Source organism: Lutra lutra, chromosome 6 (genome assembly GCF_902655055.1).
Source record: "Lutra lutra chromosome 6, mLutLut1.2, whole genome shotgun sequence".
Lineage (NCBI taxonomy): Eukaryota > Metazoa > Chordata > Mammalia > Carnivora > Mustelidae > Lutra > Lutra lutra.
The window spans coordinates 146,630,167-146,643,837 of NC_062283.1; the positions used below are offsets into that span (position 1 = coordinate 146,630,167).

The window sequence follows — 13,671 nt, forward strand, 5'->3', positions numbered from 1 at the left end:
TTAGGCTCTGTTATAGTGGCTTGGTGTTGACTAGCAATGGAACCTACCCATGGAGATAGATGCGTAATTGGCCAATGCTAAATGTAGCCTGGGGCACCCCATACCTGACGTCAAACCAAAGGCACACATGAAGATTTGAATACTGATGAAGAGTTTAATGGCCACTAATTTCGAACTGAAAGTTGATTGGGAATGGTTTGATTGAGAGCTCTTCCTTAGAAGATAGGAACAAAGCCATATATGTCTGGTCATTTGACGTCAGAGACATCCCTTTCTCTCTCCCACAGCAGTATGAACAACTAACGAGGACTGTTCCTCATGGATAGGACTAGAGTCAGATAATGTGTTGTCCTCTAACCTTAGACCCTCTTACCTGACAGTTTATTCCATAGACATCTGTGGAAAAGCCAGCCTCTGTGTCCCCTCTCTGTGGCTTAAGGAGTAGGCACGCCCCCTCCAGAGTTTCTAAGTTTTTTTCACGCCTGCATTATTTTTACCTTGCATATTACCTTTGACCTTTGTATACTGGAGATATTCTGCTGCTCTAGTCTTAAAGATAATCTGAAAATCAAAACTTTAACATGTATCTAACAGTAACGTGTCCCAGCATTTTATCATTATAGCTCAAATTAACATAATGTCTGTTTGGGTTGTAACAACTGGGAAAAGCTGAGAAATGCCCCTGGTTAGAAGCCTTTCAAAAGTATCTGATTAGGCTGGAGTTGTGCTTTCTGTAAAGTGAAGCAGTATAATCCTTCCAGCATTACATGAAGAGTTATTTGAGTGTTTTATCTGATGGGCTTTCTGCTTATGCCAAGCAGAGTAATTCCTTTTGTGTAAAAGTGATTTTGAAGATTAGGAATGAACAGAATGGGTACACATGGATTTATGAGTATTTAAAAATAATTTTTAGATGTCTTTGCATGTACACACTTAAAAAATAAAAAGGAGATATCTCACTTGTTCTTGATAAATTGCCTTAGGAGAAAGACATAAATGCGTGTGTCCTTGATTGAGACTTTGGTGAGTCTGACAAGAGGTTTTAGGTCTCTCTGGGAACTACAACAAACCTTTAGTACCTTATTTCAGGAAAAAACCCTTAGCCTATGAAGCTCATGGTCTTCATTGCCTGCTAACATCTCTTTAGACATGAAAACATATCACAGACCCAGAGCTATTGCCATAGCAGGCAATGAGCTCAGAGCTGATCGGAAATGCCAGACCCAAGAGGCAGTGGTCTCCCTCCTGGATGTATGAGTAAGAGCCAAAACCAAGCCCCTGAATCCTTGCGTCTGCTGTATTGGTCCCTGTCCTGGAAACACAAGTGTGTGTTCGTGTGTGTGCACATTTCCTTACATGTACATAATTCAAGTTAATTTATTTTGTGCTTTGATAGATAGCATGCTCCCAGTCATAAAGCCAGAAACCAGGCTAGGTATTTCAGGCAGGAAGGGATTTAGTAAAAGGATCTGGGTTTGAATTGTTTTGGAAGGCTAGTAAAGCACAGAGGAGAGAGATCAAGAAGGACAGCACCTGTAGAACACTTGCCCTGCCCTTGCCCTGTTACCCCAGGCATCAGAGCCAGCATTCCTTTGCTCCCATGTGGATGGGGAGTGGTTAGAAACGCTGACTGACCTCTACAGCCACCAGCCACTGTTGTCACTGCCACTATTAGAGCTGGAACTGCTACCACATCCAGAAGCAGAATCACCACTACCTCCTTCTTGTTTTCTGATCTTGCACTTAGTCTCCCCTCCCCCACTAGCAGAACCTAAATAGAACCTTGTGGGCAAAGGATTCTGGGAAACGTAGTTTCCACACCTCCACCTCCTGGGCTGCAGAACAAAACACAGAGAGCGGACAGTAGTATGTAGCCCAGATGGCATCATAGTATTTTAGATAATGTTATTGCAGAACTTTAACCACTTGGACATTTATTTTCAGTTAAAACATGAAAAATGTTTATTTTAATATGAAGTATAAAAAAATTCTTTTTGACAGTTTCTCTTATGGGAGAATGTAAAAGATAAACAGTTTTATGTTAAAGAATATTTTGTGTATTTAAAGACTATGGGAGGGATATTTTAATTCATACAATTCAAAAGCAGCTGAACAAATGCACTGAAAGGATAGCTTTTGCTGGGCCTTGCTATGTCATCAGTGAAAAGCTTTCCTGCCTCCCCGGCTAATCTGAAGTCCGGCTGCTCTTTGGGAATTTCTATTTGACACTGACTGCTACTTTTCTGAAGCAAAATGTTTTCTCTGGCAGTTAAATTGCCTGTTTGGTTTCTGAGATGTGATATACTTTTATTCTTAGTGCATTTTTCTTATTCTTAGTGCATTCTTTCGTGTGTTTGTTTTTATGAAGTTTGTATCTTAATTCCAGTGTAGCTAACATACAGTGTTATGTTACTGTCCGGTAGACAATATGATGGTTCAGCAGTTCCATACATCACCGGTACTCAACATAACAGGTGCCCTTCTTCATCCCCATCACCTATTTCCCCCATCCTTCCACCCATCTCCCCTCTGGTAACCACCAGTTTGTTATCTAGAGTTAAGAATTTGTTTCTTGGTTTGTCTCTCTCTCTCTCTCTTTTTGTTTTGTTTCTTAAATTCCATATATGAGTAAAATCATGAGGCATTTGTCTTGCTCTGATTGACTTATTTCGCTTACCATTATACTCTCTAGCTCCATCCATGTTGTTGCAAATGGCAAGATTTCATTCTTTTTAATGGCTGCGTAATATTCCATTGTGTATGTATACCACATCTTCTTTATCCATTCACCTATTAGTGGACTTGGGCTGCTTCCATAGTTTGGCTATTATAAATAATGCTGCAATAAACATTGGGGTTTATATATCCTTTTCAATTAGTGTTTTTGGATTTTGGGGGTAGATACACAGTAGTAAATTACTGGATGAAAGGGTAGTTCTACTTTGAACTTTTTGAGGAACCTCCACACTCCTTTCCATAGTGGCTGCACCACTTTGCATTCCCACCAAGAGGGTTCCTTTTTCTTTACATCTTTGCCAACACTTGTTTCTTGTGTTTTTGATTTTAGCCATTCTGACAGGTGTGAGGTGATATCTCATTGTGGTTTTAAATTGCATTCCCTGATGATGAGTGATGTTGAACATCTTTTCATGTGTCTGTTGGTCATCTGGATGTCTTCTTTATTTATTTATTTATTTTGGATGTGTGTTCATGTCTTCTCATTTTTATAATTTTAACAAAAATTTTTAAAAGATTTATCTATCTGAGAGAGAGAGAGAGCATGCGCGCAAGCTCAGGGGAAGGGGCAGAGGGATAGAGAGTAGCAGACTTTCCTCTGAATGTGGAGCCTCATGTGGGGCTCAATCCCACAACCCTGAGATCATGATCTCAGCTGAAGTCAAACACTTAACAGACGGACGCACCCAAGTGCCCCCCGTGTCTTCTGCTCATTTTTAAAATTGGATTATTTGTTCTTGGGTTTTGAGTTTTATAAGTTTCATGTATATTTTGGGTATTAACCCTTTATCGGATATGTCATTTGCAAATATCTTCTCCCATTCTGTAAGTTGCCTTTTAGTTTCGTTGATTGTTTCCTTTGCTGTGCAGAAGCTTTTTATTTTGATGAAGTCCCAATAGTTTATTTTTGCTTGTATTTCTCTTGCCTCAGGAGACACATCTACAAAAATGTTGCTATAGCCAATGTCAGAGAAATTACTGCCTGTGTTTTCTTCTAGAATTTTTATGGTTTCAGGTCTCACATTTAGGTCCTTAATCCATTTTTAGTTTATTTTTGTATATGGTGTAAAAAAGCCATCCAGTTTCATTCTTTGGTGTGTGGCTGTCCTCTAATTGTATTCTCTATATATTTAATTCCAATGGGAAATTATTTAAGGTAATTAATCATCTGCAAGTTTACTTAAAATAAAATTGTTGTGCCCTGAGAAAGCAGTACCTAAATGGATGATAAAACTCCTTTAAATCACCACAGTTCCTACTAATGTGTGTATATGTAAATCTTTTTTACTTTTTTAATCTCTGTAAGTCTTTCCAGCAACTCTGTGAGGTGGGCTAGCTACTCATGCTCCTGTTTTTTTTCCAGCTGTGTTAAGTGACAGATCATTAGCCGTAAAACCAAGACAAGAAGTTGGGTTCGATAAATACGTGTTGACAGTTTGCTTATGAATGTGTATTTACTAATGGTCTTCAAGCTGGGGCAAGCTTGCCATTTGGAGGTACACAAAGACGGTCACAGGGTGGGGCGTCAGGCAGGGTACTTTGAAGCGAATCCATTGCCAAGAGCCTCAGCTCCTATAGGTCCAAAACGGATCTTCCTGAGTACAATGAAGATGCAGGTCCTTTTTCCTAATGAACTTCTCCCACTTTGCTAAAGGAATCCTACCTCTCTCCTGCCCCTCTGTGATGCACTAACCCGAGGTTTAAAAACCTGTGGGGAACCAAACAACAGGGCAGTTTGGACTGTTGGTTTGGGTAGTAAGAAGGTAATGAAGAAAGTAAATTACCTTAGTATTTGGTGAAACAACTTTTTGTAAGTGTGGTGGTTTCCTTTTCCTTCCATGTAGCAAAATTATAGGAGAACTTAAATAGCCTGTGAGTTAACAGAAAAGTAAAACTAATTTTAATGATAGATTGCTCTGTGAGTCTCAGCATGTACCTGAGAAGGAGCCAGAAGAACTGAGTGATGTCGCTTTAACTAAACTCTCTCCATTCTCATTAATTTACTTAGACAAACAAGTTTTCCTGGCACACAAATTTTTAAAAATGAAAAAAGGGAACAGAATTGATGTTTAGCTTTAACTGGTACTGGTAATAAACAATGTCCCTCTTCAGATTACATGAACTAGCTGGAAAACCCCAGCCTTTCTTAACATTCTCTAGAAATACAGAGGTACATTTCCAACAAAATGTTATTCCCGTGCAATAAATCTTTTTCAAAATTCCTCATATTTTGTGTTTTCATCCACTGTAGTCTAATAATTGTAATTATAACCCAATGAGAAAGTATGCGGATATTTAGAGACAATGTCACAGGGAAAATTTTTTAATGGAATGTCAATTTATGTACATAATTTTTACACACAGAAGTATTTATTTACCTCACCATTAATGCAATACACATTAATGCAAAATACAATAAAACATTTTCTACTTATAATATTAGGATGTAAGTATGTGGGCACAAAAATAAGAATTCAAAGAGAAAAAATAATTGACTTCAGATTGAGAATATTGAATACCTTGCTTTTACGGGGTGATGGTGGCTGGCCAATGGCTCCAGTATTTAGACTGTTGGGTACAGTGAATTACATCTTTGGCTGTTATTGAAACTGACAAAACATTTATATATCAGTATAAGAATATGCATGTGATACATTTAAAAGTTTTAAGGAGTGTTTGGGCAAATGTTTAACGATCACTGACTGGAACAGAAGATCAAGTGTCTTGAGGATAAGCAGGGTCACATATCTCCTGTGTATTTGCTTTGTTTTCCCAGTTTGACCTCGTGTGTGGCAATGCTTGGATGCTGGACCTCACACAAGCCATCCTAAACCTGGGCTTCTTGGCTGGAGCCTTCACCTTGGGCTATGCTGCAGACAGGTAGGCACAGGTGTGATAACCATCGACAGCACTAGAACATGATGCACACATGTGGAGTTGGAAATGTTTGATGTTAACCATTAGAAAACAATTTCTGCTAAACGTGGAAAAAGTCTTAATTTTAGTACTTGTGACATTCATGCTTATTTGGTTGGACTAATTCTCTCCTTGTTCAACTCAATCTCCTTACTCCTTGAACTACACAAATGGATGGGGCTGCTCCCAGTGGGTCTGCAGGCATCGGAATGGAAACCCACACCAGAAAGGCAGTCGCTTCATTGTGGGGCAGATGCTGGCTGGCCAAACACTGGAGAGTCAATTCTGTGTGCTTCCATAACTCACTGGTTGTGGCCTGATTAATTTAGCCAGAGTCTGCCCCTTCCAAATACGTTTCACTTAATGTTTTTTTAAAGAAACCCTTGTATTTTATTCTACAAGTTAAAAACCCTACAAAAAGAGTTTTTCCAAAGACCATTAAAAGAATTTTATCTATCATTTAATATTCATAAATATACCGGTTAATGGCAGACAAGGTAAGTGTGTATACTGAGGATAGTCATACTTTTTATTCAAATATTGTTTGAAACATTTTTTTTGTTTGAAACATTATTGATGTTGGTTATTGTATTCATTCCATTCCTTTATCCCAATTCTAACTATGAAAATATGTGCAGTAATTTATTCCTTCTATGTCCTTTAGAACAGGAGTAGGAAGCTTTGGCTATTGGCCATGTCTGGCTAATTGTCGCTTTGGCCAGGCTAGCCCAGCCCAAGTGGGTCCTTGTGACCATTCTCGTGGTGCGCAGTGCTGAGGGTATGTCTTGGAGAACTGCCCACTGCTATTAATTAGCTCATTGGAGACAATAAAAATGCCCCAAATGCTTTAGCCAGTAGATGGTCTGCATGTAACCAGACCGGGACTTCAGAGCGGGTAGAACCCTTAGTTTCTTTTTCTGCTCCTTCATCTCTCAGTTTTCTCTTGCAGCCCCCTGACACCCTCTTCTGCATGTGACCTTCTCCTTCTCTCTCTTTCTCTCCCTCTCTCTCTCTTCTTTCTCCTACTTCTCTCTCACAATCAGCAAACATATTCTCCAAAGAAAAGTAACTCAACTAAAGGAGGGAGGGCTTTTCCCACCTGTGTCCCAGCAGGGGACTGAGTGGCTGTCCTCAGAGATGACTCAGCGCTTTAGAGAGGAGGACAGTCCCATGAATGAGTTTGCCTCACCGCCGGCCAGCCATCCGTTGGCTCCTTCTCTTCTTCATGTCGTTGAAGGAAAGGACAAGAAACAATTTAATAGACCACATAGCTAAGAGAGGACAGTGTAGGAAGGACAGATAGTGAATTTCAAAACCTAGATAAACCAGGACTACTTCTGTCTCCACTCCACTGACCAAAGCAAGATGCTACATATGTGAATTTGGTGGGAATTTCTATGGGAAAATTTTTTTTTTTCAAATCTCTGAAAGGTCATGGATAACAGACTTCCACCAGCCAATAATTTGGCACAACTATACCAAACCACTTAATATCAGAATCCCAGAATATGGCACATAATGATCTGTGCCCCTTGTCTATGCTTCTAACCATAGTTCTGTAAATGGTGAGGATAAAATGCCGAACTTAAGAAGAGCTCACATTGTTCATGAAGTTCATAGTTTGTAAGGAGCTAGACATCAGCATCTCATTTGAGCCTCTACACCCTCATTGTAGAAGGGGGTGGGGGGGGGCAACCCACAAGCAAACCAACAAAATCTGAGTCTTGGATTGTTGAAGACATGGACCCAAGGTTGCAGGGCTGGCTGTTGATTGAGCCAAAACTGAAGCCTGGGCCTGGAACCTTCTCCCTTTCTCCTTCCCACCCCATTCACAAAAATGCTATAAAGTGTTCAGGCTGTGCCACTGGGGGCACTGGACGTGATGGAGAGCAGCATCTTTCTGGAAATTGCAATCCCGAAGATTGTATTCTGTGCCTTACATTTTGTCATGTCATTTCAGACACACATGTTCTTATTTGCCCTGGTTTTGCTATAAAACAAAACATAGAATTTTCAACAATCCTGTACCTGGTAGTAATGCAGTCTTAAAAACAAAATTTTTGTACTTAAGCCTCTTTTAACAGCACTTCTAATGATAGTCTTTCTCATTGTGTCGAAGGAAACGTTGAAGGTGACTTCTTCCTCTCTCTTTCTCAAAAAGGTACGGCAGACTAGTCATTTACCTAATCTCCTGTTTTGGTGTCGGCGTCACCGGTGTTGTGGTGGCATTTGCACCCAATTTCCCTGTGTTTGTGGTCTTCCGCTTCCTACAAGGTGTGTTTGGAAAAGGGACATGGATGACCTGCTACGTGATTGGTAAGACATTGCTACGCCTCTGTGTCTCTGTGACAGCCAGGGGCAGGTGGCTGGGCGGTGCCAGCCAGTCAGCCCTCCTGGGGCTCGTATGTGGAGGCTTGGCGGCTGCCACAGTAATGATCTCTGCAAATAAGAAGGTGTGGGGGTGAGATTCTGACTCTTGGGAAACTAAACACCACCTTGCCAAATATGGAATATCACAAAGTACTTGGGTGAACCAACCACTTTCTAGCATGGCCATACACTAACACCTTACTGCTTTGCTTTATCAGAGTTCAATTTTTATAAAAATTTCAGCGGTTCTTAAAACACTTTTAATATGCATTTTCTGTGTATTTCTGTGATAGGGTTTGAGATGACATTCCTGTGTTCTCAGATACTACTTCTTAATTCTACTCCTCTTGCTCAAGTGGAGAACTTTTTACCATGAAGGAGATCTGACCTAAAAACGTAGCTAGAAAGTTTGACCTTCAGGGTATGAAAGAAAGAATAAATTTCCGTTGCTCTTTGCTCATTTTACTGAGAAAAGTCCTGGCTGCTACTTTGGTTCTGTCTCTGGTGAGGTTCAGGACCAGCTACCTACTCTGAGGGTCACGGTGGATTTGTGAGTAGGGAGATGCAAAAGCTTGTTTTTGATTATTGCTGCAGATCATTAGGCTTCTAGTCCCTTTCATCACTGCTAGACAGTTCATCCCCAAGCAGTGCCTACTCTGGGGACCCTCTGAAGATCTTTTTGTGGGGAAGGAGAGAGAGTGCTGGGAGGTTGCCTATCGCCGGCTGGGGCAGAAGGGATAACTTTGGAACGTGAAGTATTTTTAAGGAAATTTTTAAAGTTGTGATCTTAGGGCACCACTAAGGTAGCACATCCCAGGATCGTCAGAATAGAATGAATGACAAATAGAAAAGGATAAGTTTGGGGGAATAGAGGTGGGAGAAGGTATGTAGTAAAATCCCCCATGTGATTTTTCTTTCTTTTTTTTTACAGCTTTATAAACATATATTTTTATCCCCAGGGGTACAGGTCTGCGAATCGCCAGGTTTACACACTTCACAACACTCACCATAGCACATACCCTCCCCAATATCCATAACCCCACCCCCTCTCCCAACCCCCTCCCCCCATCAACCCTCAGTTTGTTTTGTGAGATTAAGAGTCACTTATGGTTTGTCTCCCTCCCAATCCCATCTTGTTTCATTTACTCTTCTCCTCCCCCATGTGATTTTTAAAGAAATATCACATAAATGTAAAGTCCAGTGCTGTGGGGAGAATTATCATTTAATAGAAACTATGTGGTGATCTTGAAAAAATTATTTGTAGGATTATAATGCTCATAAATGCTTACAAATAATCTCCTAAGGAGACTACAATAGGCAAATCTTTAGAACTACCGTGATAGAAAGCTAGCCAGTTGATTCTAGTTCTGTGTTGATAAAATCGTCATCACTTAAGCTTTCCTAAAATCAACACATATGTTCTTTGTATACCCAGAAGAGTGCTGGCCTGGGTGTGCGGGATGAGCGTGGCACACGCTTGCCAATAACTGGCAGAGGAGAGAGTGAGCAGAAAGCATAGTGCCAGCACGTAGGGAAGCCGTGGTACCTTTCAGAGTTTGGTATCATTCTAGCAATACCAATGGATATGACAGATGTAATGTCTCTGCTTGTTTATTTTGGAGCTGATCTTCAGCTTCCCTAACCTCTGTGTTTGTTTTCCTTCAGTAACAGAAATAGTAGGTTCAAAGCAAAGGAGAATTGTGGGAATAGTGGTCCAAATGTTCTTCACCCTTGGAATCATAATTCTTCCTGGAATTGCCTACTTTATCCCAAATTGGCAAGGGATCCAGCTAGCCATAACGCTGCCCGGCTTTCTCTTCCTCCTTTATTACTGGTAAAGTGGTTTTGGTCATTATTGAATTTATTCTTATTCCAAAGAATTGTAGAGTCTGCACTTCTAAACCACCATGAAAATGAAAGCAACTGAGATTTCCTAACATCTCCAGAGGGACTATGGGCTTTGAGTATTTCTAGAGAATTGAGAATTTATAGAGATTATTATTTGACTCATAGTTGTTATTAAAATAAATTAACAAAGTATCCAAGCAGAAAATCTAAATAAAGTGTTAATTATGTTTTGTTATTTTGTAATATCTTCTTGAACACTATAAGGCAACATACCATATCTGCCAATATTTCAACATGCAAATTAAATGCAATGAAAATGATTTGCTTCTCTGTGTGTTCTATTAAGCAAATTAATATTATTTGGGAATCTCCTGAGGAATATGAAAATGTTAAGAGCATGAGAAAATTAAGTTATCAGAAAACTACAGGTTATATGCATTTGACTCTTATTGTAGTGAATGTATTTTGATCATTCCTCTAATTTAATTTTAATATATGGGGGGCAATCAGTTTACATGAATTGGGTCTTCATCTTTTCCTAAATGCTCATTAAATCCCAGCTCTTTTCATAATGTATAATCAAGGACACTGTGTTCTAGGACAGCCTGGTTTTACAAGAGCAATGCAATATTGATTATTTTTATTACGACCAATGATTCAGTTATCAACTGAGCATTTTTCCCTTCCATTATATAATTTTTGAGATAATTTATGTTGCAGAGAGACTATTCTAAACTCTCAGAATCTCCTAAACTTGTACCTAATCACGAGATCCATTTTGATAGAGAAATTCAAGCCATTAACTTTTAGGTGTTGAAATTACTAGATAAAACTCAAAAAAGTCCTCTTCTTGCCAGGGTGGTTCCTGAGTCTCCCCGCTGGCTGATTACACGGAAGAAAGGAGATAAAGCATTAAAAATCCTGAGGAGCATTGCCAAGTGCAATGGGAAATATCTCTCACCAAATTACTCAGAGGTAATCTTACTTATTACTAGTAAGAAGCATTATTAAAGTGGGTGAATTGATTTGTCCCTAATGTACATATTATCAAGGAGCTGACTAAGTCATTTTTAGTTTGGCTTTAAAAAGGGAGAAAAGAAAAACCTTTGGGAAGAATCACAAGGTGCATTAAAGAAGACATGGTTGTGAAATTGTGATAGCACCAGAGTGAAGGCCAGCTGGTCCCTTGGTCCATGTTTCAACAGTTGCACCATGTTCCTTGGATAATTACACTTACTGTGTATTTACTTACTGTGGCCCCATACTATGAAGTCATTCATTCATCTTAATTTGCACAAACTATACATCTTTTCTTGACATTCAGGGTAGTCTAAAGATTTGTCTTTAAATGTAATCTTGGAAATACTATTTGTTTGAATGAAAGCATGAGCAATGATGTAATATTCAGCCTTCAGACTTACACTTGCTGCTGGCCCTCGTACCCCCGCCACATTTTCTTCCTCCATTTTTTTTTCTTCTTCTTTTTCCCAGCAAAGCCTTTTTTGATGTTTCTGTACCACTACACTAAGAGAAATGAGGGACTCAAGTTCATTCTTCGCTCTTGGGAAGATTTGCTATGCCTTTGAAGACATAGAGATATATCTGAGGCCACACCTGAATAATTAGAGAATAATATATAAAAATATATGGCAGTGCTTTACTGCAAAGACAAAGTAACAGAAGGATTATTATAAAATGAATATTAGAGAACAATTTTTGGAAGATATGAATCTTTGATGAAAACCTTAAAGAATGTTAGGTTGCTAACATCAGTTTTTTTTGTACCACTCAGCTGGTTTTGATAGAACATTCTGATAAAAAAAAAAATAATAATAAGCTTTGTTAGTTTTCTTGTCACATCCCCAACCTTCCAGAACTTGGCCAGAGAGATTTGGATTTCTACCTTTTTCCTTCACTCTTATATTCAGTGGCAAGCGGTAACCTCTGTATTTACAGAGGTTTCAACTGATCAGTTGACATTGGATTATAAGGATATGCCTTAGGGTTTGCAGATCATGCATACACAATGCAGTAAAGGTAAAACATGATCTGTTTTAACCATGAAGATGAGTCGATCCTTGTTCTTTGAACATATTTGGGCTGTGGATTCCTTTTACGGAAAAAATATCCTGCTGCCTTCTGCCCTTGGTCTCGTCACATTAACCTTGGTCTTCACAACTGGATCAAATGTCTGATAATCTGCACTCAGTTTCATGGTCAAATAAATATTTTTGCTTTTCGTTCAGCAGTATCCTGAAGACATTACATGCGTAATCCCAGAGCTAAGCATATGCCAGATCAACATCAAGGTTTTAAAAATAGAGAAAAAAACCGTGTGTGCTGGTGGCTTAGGAAGGCAAATAAATACCACTTAACTAGGCATGCGGTGTGTTGTCGTGAGTACTGCTGAGTGGTCACAGGATGATTCCCAGAAGCAGCTGCTCTTACGTCCCCGAGTGTCTGGTTCAACGCTGCTCCCCTACACCCACAGACCCACTTCTAATTCACGAGCACTCTAGAGACATTTCAGCGGGGAAGCAGTTCAAGGCTCGACATGGTTGTGCTCGTGAAAGATCATGAACAGTGGATCCCGTGGCCTCCAAGACGTGTTAACTCTGGTTTTAAGCAGTTAAATGATCCCCATTTGAAAGTCAGGTTTGAAGTCAGACATGAGTTTCTCTTGGGAGTTCAGCACCCAAGCCACCACTATGCCTGAGGATTGCATACTGTGATGGGCTGATAAACCTCTTTGGTTTTTAGTCCATAGGTTCCTGTTCTTTTCTTTTCCTTGCAACCTTGGGGGTAAAGAATGTTAGGGTTTCTTTTTGGCTTTTTTTCTGTAGACTTTTCTGCAGTCTAAATTGGGGTTAATTTTATCCTTAAGATCCTTTAACATGACCCTCCGTCTCTTGTGTTCTCTGTCGGCAGGTGGATCTAGACGTAAATCAGGTTTAGATGTGATACTTTAGGCAATCCTCCTTCGTAACTGACTTAGTACATTTCCATTAAGAAACATCTCATGTCTTCCCATCTCTTCTTCTGTGGTGTAAGCTGCCATGGATCATTGTTGCCTGCATTTATTAATTCATCAGAGGTTGCAAATGACAATATTGATAATATTCCCACTTGATCATTATGTCTTCATTTGTTACTGGGATACTTACATAAAGAGCAACTTCTCCCATCATTTGTTTGGTCACTCTGAGCTACAGTTCCTACAGGAAAAGCAAGATACGTGTGTGCTTCTTTATTTCTTTTCAAAATTGCTGTTGCATTCTCCAGCAGCAATCAATGACTTGTGTGTTGTGGGGTTTTTCGATGCCTCCTTCCGAATGCCTGGATTTGAACCTATAATTCACTCTTTCACAGGTTTTGTTATTATCCTTATTGGTGCTCAAATTGCCCCATCTTTGGACGAACAAGTCTCCTCTTTGATGGTTCTGGGGTCCTTCTGTCACACCCCTAGGAGTTCCAGAATGCTTCTTTGCTTCTTAGAATGATGATATTTTCCAGGCTTATCTTGTAGGGTCTTACTCTTGGAATCACCTACTTCTCAAAGGGTGCTTTGAGTTTTGGACCTATCCATCTTCAACTTTTTTTTTTTTTAAGATTTTTATTTATTCATGGACAGAGAGAGATCACAAGTAGGCAGAGCAGCAGACAGAGAGAGATGGAGGAGGAAGCAGGCACCCCACTGAGCAGAGAGCCCGACGTGGGACTCGATCCCAGGACCCTGAGATCATGACCTGAGCCGAAGGCAGAGGCCCAACCCTCTGAGCCACCCAGGCGTCCCCAACTTCA

The 13,671-nt window shown here is 39.8% G+C and overlaps 1 protein-coding gene across 4 annotated transcripts in view; it reads left to right on the top strand.

Moving 5' to 3' along the window:
* The window catches only part of SLC22A3 (solute carrier family 22 member 3), a 91,758-nt gene that overhangs the window by 39,379 nt on the left and 38,708 nt on the right, over positions 1-13,671 (top strand). For all 4 annotated transcript variants that reach the window (XM_047733210.1, XM_047733207.1, XM_047733208.1 and 1 more), the window contains exons 2-5: positions 5,513-5,616; positions 7,814-7,968; positions 9,688-9,856; positions 10,728-10,845. In XM_047733210.1, the coding sequence (XP_047589166.1) occupies positions 5,513-5,616; positions 7,814-7,968; positions 9,688-9,856; positions 10,728-10,845 (546 nt within the window). The remainder of the gene's footprint in view (positions 1-5,512; positions 5,617-7,813; positions 7,969-9,687; positions 9,857-10,727; positions 10,846-13,671) is intronic.